The following is a 9,649-nucleotide window of genomic DNA, read 5'->3' as shown; positions in this document are numbered from 1 at the left end:
GAGAAACATCGATCAGCTGCCTCCTGCACACCCCCCACTGGGGATATGCCTGCAACCAAGGTACATGCCCTTGACTGGAATCGAACCTGGGACTCTTCAGTCCGCAGGCTGAGGCTCTATCCACTGAGCCAAATCTTAATAAAAGAGATACAATGTTAGTTCAGTCGCAGGGAGATAATGTATATAAAAGTTTTAATCATACTTTAAAGACTCAGAAAATATTTGTTCCTTTTAGTATCTTTTTGTGTGTGCTTTATCCTAGGAACTGCAGCGGTAGGACACACAGATAAGATTGGGCGTTTGAAAGAACTCTGTGAGCAGTATGGCATATGGCTTCATGTGGAGGGGTGAGTGGAAGGTGGGATTGGCTCCATGAGTGGCCTGCACACAGTGCTCATGAGGAGTGGACATCCCCGCTCTCACTTTGTCATGACATTTATCACTAAGACCTCTTTGGGTTGCAAATAACAAGAAAACCCAAATTGGCTTAAGTGAGAAGAGATTATTGGTTCACATAACTAACAACAAACAGTGTAAGGAATTGGCTTCAGGCACAACTTCAATCAGGTTCCGTCACTTGGTTTAATATCCTCTGTGTTGGCTCCATGTATAGATAGACTTTCCTGTTATGGTCCAAAGTAGCTGCAGCAACTCCAGCCTTTTTTCCAGTTTGTGTCCAGTGGGTCAGAAGCCCCAGGAAAAATATCATACCAATCACTGTAGCCAGGGAAAGGTAGTTTAGGTTATTTGCCCACCTCTGGAGCCGGTGGTGGTGTCTCCTCTGCCCAAAGCTGTGGTCCAATAAAGGAGATTGGGGTGATTTCCCAGAAAGTCATTGGAGTGCTGCTAAGAGCGGGGAGAGGATGCAGGGCAACCAAAGCAGTCCATATCCAGCACATCATGCACGGTAGGTTTCTTCATTATTGTATCCCTCTGGGAAAGATGACCGGAAAATAATAGCTTTGAGATACAAGACCCATCACACCAAATAAGTAGGAAATATCCCTGAACTATATTTTTATTAAAATGCATTTTCAAGGTATTCCTAAAATTTGCATGTACCACATTTTCTATTGCTGTTATAAAAGCTAATAACACAGCTGAAAGATAGCAGTCTCTCTCTCTCTCTCTCTCTCTCTCTCTCTTTCTTTTTTAAATACATACTTAGTGAATAAGCAGCAGTAAATAATTCGTTCTTAGATTAGTGTTTTTTTCTTCCAGTGTGAATCTGGCAACATTGGCTCTAGGTTATGTCTCCTCATCAGTGCTGGTATGTTGTTGATTTACTAAATACTGTATTTTAAAGAAGGAATTTTAAATCTTTTAATTCCTGGGGGCTTTTCGTGGTTTTTATGAATGGAGGAGGGTGTTGGGTTTTGTGTATTCTAATAGTCTAACAAAAAGCTGTTCTCTCTTTGGTAGGCTGCAACCAAATGTGATAGCATGACATTGACTCCAGGCCCGTGGCTGGGTTTGCCAGCGGTTCCTGCAGTCACTCTTTATAAACATGATGATCCTGCCTTGGTAAGCTTACTCGTACTGGCAGGGAGTGCTCATAGTCATTACTGGTTCTGGGGGCAAAAACACAGAAAAACAAAGGAAATAGTGAAAAGTTTCCTTAATGTCACTTCTGTGATTTTTTACTTTCAAAAACTATTATTAACAGAAGTGAAACTGTACCACGTGTATTTTTTCTACTTATTCTTCCCATACTTCCCTGTGTATATGAAGAACACATTATGATGTTTTATGACTACATCATATTCTATTACGCCAATACCACGATTTATTTAATCGTTCTCCAATTGTGAACTTTTAGGATGTTTTCAAATTTTTGTTACTGAAATAATGAGCATCTTTCTATGTTTCAAATTATTTCCTTAGAATAGGTTCCCAGAAGTGGCATTCCTCTCGGAGTGGTGAAAGCGCGTAGTCCACCTTGTCTAGGAGGTTGTAACAAAGTAGATGAGTGGTCCTGGTAGTGATCAGTCAGTGATAGGCTCATGCAAAACAAGCTTTAAGTGATTCTTGCTACATACAACAGTTGATGTCTTGCCCAATTGATAATGACCAAGTATTTGAGGATGATCAGAACAACCTTGGAAGGGGTTGCCTCTTGAGTGGCTAAGAGCTCCGGCTCTGGGATATGACTCATTTAGATCCTCATCCTGGCTTTGTCACATCTAAGACATGAAACCTCGGGCAAATAGTTACTTCATAGAGTTGTTGAATGATTAAATGAATAATACAAGCCAAGTGCCTGGCATAGCATCTGACACATACTAAGTGCCTAGGAAATGGTAACTAGTTAATTCTGTTATATGCTTTCATTGACTTTGATTAAAAACTCATATTGGCTTTTTTAGACTTTAGTTGCTGGTCTCACATCAAATAAACCAGCGGACAAACTCCGTGCCCTGCCACTGTGGTTGTCTTTACAGTACTTGGGACTTGATGGGATTGTGGAGAGGATTAAGCATGCCTGCCAACTGGTGAGTAGAAATCTGAAGTTTAAATGAGTCACAAATAATACTCCATGGCAAAGCAGAGTCAGAAAAATACTTCAGTCATTTACTCTCCATCCAATACCTTGTCTGGATTTCCTGTTTCATAAGCAAGTGGATGAATAGCTCTGCATGTATGCTTCTTGTTCAGAGTTCTGGGAGAGACTGTTGAGATTGTCCCAGCATCTTTGTTAAAATGAATGCTATGTCGCCCTAGCCAGTTTGGCTCAGTGGATAGAGCTTCAGCCTGTGGACTGAAGGGTCCTGGGTTTGATTCCAGTCGAGGGCACATCCCCAGATTGTGGACTTGATCCCCAGTAGGGGGCATGCAATGAGGCAGCCAATCAATGATTTTCTCTCATCATTGATGTTTCTATTTCTCCCTCTCCCTTCCTCTGTGAATTCAGTAAAAATATATTTTTTAAAAAATGAATGCTGTTGTCAGCATAGGATGAGGAAAGAAGTCACAAGAGGACAGCCACAGAGTGGTGAAGGATGCAGAAAGGGGCATAAATGTTCCACTTGACTGACTGATCCTTGAGGGTAAAGGAATATGATGGTTAAGGTTGATTATGGATGGCATGCACATTTTTAACAGCAACTGGCTTGAGTTCTCTAATAGCAAGACTTTGAGGGACAATTTTAATTCTGTTTCTCTTTGAGATGTTCTTTCTCATTTTGAAAAATACATAATTACTAGAGGCCCGGTGCACGAATTCATGCACCAGTGGGGTCCCTCAGCTTGGCCTGCAGGATCAGGCCAAAACTGGCTCTCTGACATCTCCCAAGGGGTCCCGGATTGTGAGAGGGCATAGGCCAGGCCAAGGGACCCCACTGGTGAACAATTGGAGCCAGGGAGTGACTCGGAAGGTTGGCCAGCAGGGGAGGGACTGCAGGAAGGCTCCAGGGTGTGTCGGGCCCATCTCGCCCAGTCCCAATCGGCCAGAACCCAGCAACAAACTAACCTACCAGTCAGAGCGTCTGCCCCCTGGTGCCCAGTGCACATCATAGCAAGCGGTTGAGCAGCCTTTAGCATATCACTGGTATATTACACTTTGATTGGTTGAAAGGCCAACTGGTCGATCAGACACTTAGCATATTAGGCTTTTATTATATAAGACTAGAGGCCCGATGCACGAAAATTCGTGCAAGAGTAGGCCTTCCTTCCCCTGGCTGCTGGCACCAGCTTCCCTCCGGCACCGGGCTTCCCTCCTCCGCTGCTGGCAGGCACCCGGGACCCAGGCTGATTCCCTCCTCCAGCCGCCCACAGGCACCCGGGACCCAGGCTGGCTTCCCTTGGGGCCCGGCTTTGTCAGGAAGGTCGTCCGGAATAACATCCTGTCTAATAAGCATATTACCCTTTTATTATTATAGATGCTGTGGTTTAGAAAGCAAAAAAAAAAGTCATATTTATGCAGTTTGAGAGCTGAGTCCTGCCTAAGTCTAAAAGCATGACATCACCTCTCTATACCTGTTTTCTTACCTGTAAATAGGGATAATGATATAACAAAGGATTGTTAGGAGGACTTAATAAGTTGATGCATATAAAGCTCTTACAATAGTGCCTAATCCAGCCGTGGGCAAACTACAGCCCGAGTTTGAAATGAATAAAACTAAAAAAAAAAAAAAAGACCGTACCCTTTTATGTAATGATGTTTACTTTGAATTTATATTAGTTCACACAAACACTCCATCCATGCTTTTGTTCCGGTCCAGTTTAAGAACCCATTGTGGCCCTCGAGTCAAAAAGTTTGCCCACCCCTGGCCTAATCACATAATAAGTTATAATAGGTTTAAAAGTAAATCTTTGGCCCTGGCCAGTGGTTAGAGCATTGGCCCACAGACCAAAGAGTCTCGGGTTCAATTCCTGGTTGAGGGCATGTGCCTCAGTTGCAGGCTCAATCCCAGGCCCTGGTTGGGGTGCATTTGGGAGGCAGCAAGTCAATGTGTGTCTCTCATATTACTACTTCTCTCTCTCTTCTCCCCCCTCACTCCCTCCTTCCCTTTCTCTCTCTCCCTCTCTCTTCCACTCTCTCTCCCCTCCCTCCCTTCCACTCTTCTAAAAAAAAATCAATGGGGAAAATATCCTCAGGTGAGGATTAAAAAATAATAATAATAAATTAATTAAATAAAAGTACGTCTTTATTTTAAATATATACTTGGGGTTGTTTCCATATCTTGGCTATTATATAAACACTAGAGGCCCAATGCACGAACTTCATGAAAGTAGGCCTTCCTTCCCCCAGCTGCCGGCACTGGCTTCTCTCGCAGCCCTGGCTTCGCCTGGAAGGTGGTCCAGAAGGACATCTGGAAGGACTTCTGGTCTAATTAGCATATTACACTTTTATTATTATAGATGGGGTGCATATATCTTTTTGAATTAGTGTTTTTGTTTTCTTCAGATAAATATCCAGAAGTGGAATAGTGGAGTTGCTGGGTCATATGGCAGCTCTATTTTTAATTTTAGTCTAATTCTCACCTGAAGATATTTTTCTATTGGTTTTTAGAGAGAGTGGAGGGAGAGAGGGGGTGGAGAGAGGAAGAAACATCAATGTGAGAGAGACTCTTCGGTTGGTTGCCTCCTGAATGTGCCCTGTCCAGGGCTGGGGATCAAACATGCAACCCTCTACCACTGAGCCATACAGCGCAGGGCTGTTTTTAAGAAACCTCCATGCTGTTTTCTATAGTGGCTCTACCAATTTACATTCCCATCAACAGTGCATAAGGTTTCCCCTTTCTCCACATGCTTGCCAACACTTGTTATCTTTTTTTTGTCTTTTTAAAAGTTTTATTGATTTCAGAGAGGAAGGGAGAGGGAGAGAGATAGAGACATCAATGATGAGAGGGAATCATTGATTAGCTGCCTCCTGCACTAACCCCTACTGGGTATGTGCCCAGACTGGGAATTGAACCATGACCTCTTGGTTCATAGATCAATGCTCAACCACTGAGCCACACCGGCCTGCCATTTTTTTTGTCTTTTTTATAACAGCCATTCTGACAGGTGTGAGGTGATATCTCATTGCATTTCCCTAATGGTTAGGGATGTTGAACATCTTTTGACATGCCTGTTGGCCATCTTTATGTCTTCTTTGGAAAAAGTCTATAAATTTTCTGCCCGTTTTTTAAATCAGATTTTGGTTTTGTTTTATTTTTTTTGCTATTGAGTTGTGTGAATTCATTATATACTTTAGACATTAACCACTTATCAGATAAATGATTTGCAAATATTTTGTCCCCTTCAGTAGGTTGCCTTTTCATTTTATTGGTTTCCTTTGCTCTACAGAAGCTTTTTAGTTTGATGTAGTCCCACTTGTTTATTTTTGCTTTTGTTGCCTACACTCAGTAGTAGTTTTTGAATGAATGGATGTCTTAAATTACTAGCATGAAAAATTCACTTATATCTCATCAGAAAAAGCTCTTCTAGAACCACTAAATATAACTTCAAACTGAAATAATAGGGAATATTTGCAGATGTTGAAATGCAGAAATTGTCAGCTGAACTTAGAAATCACCTATATGCAGATGGCTTTATCTGCACAAGATGCTTGTTTGCAGACCTGCAAAGAACTCATGAAAATTGCTTCTTAATATGTTCTTGTCAATATAATAAAATTACATAACTTGTAATTTTTGTTTTTTGTTTTTGTTATTTACAGAGTCAGCGGTTGCAAGAAAGTTTGAAGAAAGTGAACCACATCAAAATTTTGGTATAGTATAAAATTTGATCTGTTTTTGAAGTAAATAACTTTTAAAATAATACATATTTTTAATTGATTTCAGAGAGGAAGGGAGAGGGAGAGAGAGAGAGAAACATCAATGAAGAGAGAGAATCATTGATTGGCTGCCTTCTGCACACCCCCTGCTGGGGATCGAGCCCGCAACACAGGCCTGTGCCCTGATCAGGAGTCGAACTGTGACCTCCTGGTTCATAGGTCGACACTCAACCACTGAGTCACACCATCTGGGCTCCCAAACATTTTTGATCCCCTGTTAGTTGAATCCTTGGATATGGAATGCATAGGTATGGAGGGTCAACTGTATAACCCTGTACAGTATTTCTTATGCACACTGGCATTTAAGATCATTGAGCTCAAAGAAATAAGAAAAGAGAAAAGGCCTATTTATAGAAGTCTTGGCACTCGAATCATTCTGCCTTATCCTGAGGATGGGGGAATGGGTGTAGAATTTTGACACTGTTTTTCCTATTTCCTTATTGGGTTTATCCATCCTATTAAATATTAAGCCCCTCTAACTTTAAAGTATTAATGGATTTATTTTTATGAAAGTTAAAGGAATAATAGATGTGAAGACACAGGAATTGGCTTAATAAATAGTTAGCAGAGCCCTAACCGGTTTGGCTCAGCGGATAGAGCATCGGCCTGCGGACTCAAGGGTCCCAGGTTGGATTCCGGTCAAGGGCATGTACCTTGGTTGCGGGCACATCCCCAGTAGAGGGCGTGCAAGAGGCAGCTGATCGATGTTTCTCATCGATGTTTCTAACTCTCTATCCCTCTCCCCTCCTCTCTGTAAAAAATCAATAAAATATATTTTTTTAAAAATAGTTAGCAGATTTGAATATCTATCGTGTTTGATCTGAACAACATCCATAGAGTCTTTTGAAAAGTCAGTAGAGAAAATCTTGGGCTGACAACTTCCTGTCATCTTTCCAAGTTAGCATTACCTGTGATGCCCCTATGAATGAGACATCATTCACAGAGCTTTAGAAAATAGGTTTTATGACTAGTACTTGAATTTTTGAATGCCTAGAGATCTTTCTTCTCATGTTTCTCTCTCCTTGACCTCCTAAAGTACCACAGTCTGTCAAGGGCATTATAGCTCCCTTTGTATCTTGACTCCACAGTGAAGCTGATGCCAGCTGAGTATTTGTTCAGTGGAGAACATGAACTTGGCACTGGCTTATCTTAATGCAGTGAATGTTTTCATCTGTTATGAAATCCACTAATGAAGTTGGTTGCCTGATGCCTGTCCTGAATATAAGTACCATTTCAGTGATTTAGACCAGTGGCCACCAACCTTTCGGACCTCATGGACCACCAGTGGTCCTCGGACCAACAGTTGGCAACCGCTGATTTAGGAAATACATAGATTCAGTTCTAGACTGTGGTTATCTACATTACCAGCAGGACTTGCATTCTGTTCCGGGAGTTTGAAAAGATAGAAGTCCTTGTTTTCCTTTTTTTTATGAGTATAAAAAGTTCCAGTCAATCCTGACTGATTGAGTTAGCATCATTTTTGGATTCTTAAAAGCTTTGGCTCTCTCAGCACTGATTCTAGTTCAACTTTTTCCTTGCCTTTTTTGATCTTCAATGTTATAACGACTTATATTTACCCATTGTTATAAAAATTTCCTTCTACTTTAATCTCACTGTAGCAGTGTCACTATATTTTTTCCAGTGTCACTTACTGTAATTCAGCAGTGTATTCTCAGAACTAGCTTATAATTATTTACTGAACCCTTGATTTTTGTTTCTCTAACAACTGAAATTAACCTTTAAACTTAAGTGTTTATTAAGAAAATATAAAATCTCTAGCCGGTTTTTCAAACTCTGTTTCATTTTGTAGGTGTTTGAAATGTGATGTGACTGGGTAATGTCAGATTCTATTTTTCAGGTGGAAGATGAACTCAGTTCTCCAGTAGTAGTGTTTAGATTTTTCCAGGAATTACCAGGCTCAGGTAGGTGATTTTTAAAAGAGTGTTACTTTTGTATTGTGTCTAAGGGCTTTTAATTTTAAACTCAAGTAAAATACATAGTCCAAAATATTTTGATTACTAAAAATCTTCAATCCTCACTTCAGAAAAATTTAATAATTTTCATAAGAATTCCAGACCTAAATGCCTTAGCATTTTATCAGTAATTTCCTATGGTAAACCATTGGTTTCCAAATTCTAGTCTCTGCACTAGTACTGGAATGAATAAAAAAGAGTCCCTTGAAAATAGAGGTTTGGGGTCCTACTTACTAGATATTTTGATTTAGTAGATTGGATCTAGGAATCTCTATTTTTTAGAATGTCCCAAGTGCCACCAGCCTAGGCCAGGGCACTGTTATTTTTCACCTGGATGGCCACAGTCCCCTCTCAACTGATCTATCAACTTGATAGATTCCCCACATCCCATTCCAGACCATTCTCTACAAGGCAGTCCGAGTGAGCATTACAAGTGGAAGTCACATTGCGTCGCTCTCTGGGATCTTACTGTTTCAGTTGAATGAGGTCCAGGCTCTGTGCTAGGTCTTGTAAGGACTGCAGTTCTAGCCTTTGCCTTTCTGACTTCCTCTTAGGCCACTTTTCCTCCTGCTCACTAGAGTGAGACCTTTGCACTACTGTTTCCCCACCTCTAGTACATTTCCCCTCATCTTCTGGCTGACTTCTTTTCCATTTAGGTCTCTATAATGTCCACCTCCTCAGAGAGGCCTTCCCTGCCTGTGCAAGCCCCCCTTCTTGCATGGCACTCACAGCAATATTAGTGATTTCATTGCTTTCTTTATGGTCTGTTTCCTCAAGTAGAATATAAACTCCAAGATGAAGAAAACCTTATCAGCCTTATATCCCTTGGGCCTGACCCAGCTCCTGGCACGAGTAGTTATCCAGATTGTTTGATGAGTAAAGGCTGATGCTGTTTTGAAGCCCAGCTATTGGGTGATTTCTCTGATTTACCTTGCACAGTGTTCAGTTGATAATTTATAATGTTATGCTTTGATTTCCTTTTGAAATCCCTTGATAGAAAACTTTTTAAGTAAAGAACTCTATTTGTGTGACTATATTCAAAGGTTATATTTTTCATGAAAAAAGTAACATTTAATTTAGTAAGATACATTTATTTTTAAACTGTGCCTTAAAAAACAAAATTTGTCGGGGGGAGGTTGGGGATTAATGGGGGGGATGAGGACACATTTGTAATACCTTAACTAATAAAAATAAAAAAACAAAATTTGTCAATTTAACCACTACAGGTACAATTCAGTAGTATTAAGTTTATTCATATTGTTGTACAGCAGCTCTCCAGAATGTTTTCATTTTGCAAAACTGACCCTCTAACCATTAAACGGCATCTCTCCATTTTCTTCCTCTTCCCAGCACCTGGCAAACCCCATTGAACTTCCTGTTTCTATTAATTTGACAT

The 9,649-nt window shown here is 40.7% G+C and overlaps 2 protein-coding genes across 2 annotated transcripts in view; one reads left to right on the top strand and one right to left on the bottom strand.

Annotated features, from left to right (window-relative positions):
- The window catches only part of PDXDC1 (pyridoxal-dependent decarboxylase domain containing 1), a 37,200-nt gene that overhangs the window by 16,350 nt on the left and 11,201 nt on the right, over positions 1-9,649 (top strand). The window contains exons 8-13 of the mRNA XM_014544403.1: positions 263-347; positions 1,222-1,270; positions 1,423-1,524; positions 2,367-2,492; positions 6,164-6,214; positions 8,139-8,202. Coding sequence (XP_014399889.1) covers positions 263-347; positions 1,222-1,270; positions 1,423-1,524; positions 2,367-2,492; positions 6,164-6,214; positions 8,139-8,202 — 477 coding nt within the window. The remainder of the gene's footprint in view (positions 1-262; positions 348-1,221; positions 1,271-1,422; positions 1,525-2,366; positions 2,493-6,163; positions 6,215-8,138; positions 8,203-9,649) is intronic.
- NTAN1 (N-terminal asparagine amidase) overlaps positions 576-9,649 on the bottom strand; it is a 29,795-nt gene continuing 20,721 nt past the window's right edge. The window contains exon 8 of the mRNA XM_014544402.1: positions 576-933. Within this exon, the coding sequence (XP_014399888.1) occupies positions 847-933 (87 nt within the window). The 3' untranslated portion in view covers positions 576-846. The remainder of the gene's footprint in view (positions 934-9,649) is intronic.

Source organism: Myotis brandtii, unplaced genomic scaffold (genome assembly GCF_000412655.1).
Source record: "Myotis brandtii unplaced genomic scaffold, ASM41265v1 scaffold363, whole genome shotgun sequence".
Classification (NCBI taxonomy): domain Eukaryota; kingdom Metazoa; phylum Chordata; class Mammalia; order Chiroptera; family Vespertilionidae; genus Myotis; species Myotis brandtii.
This window is presented reverse-complemented; position numbering and strand designations above follow the sequence as displayed.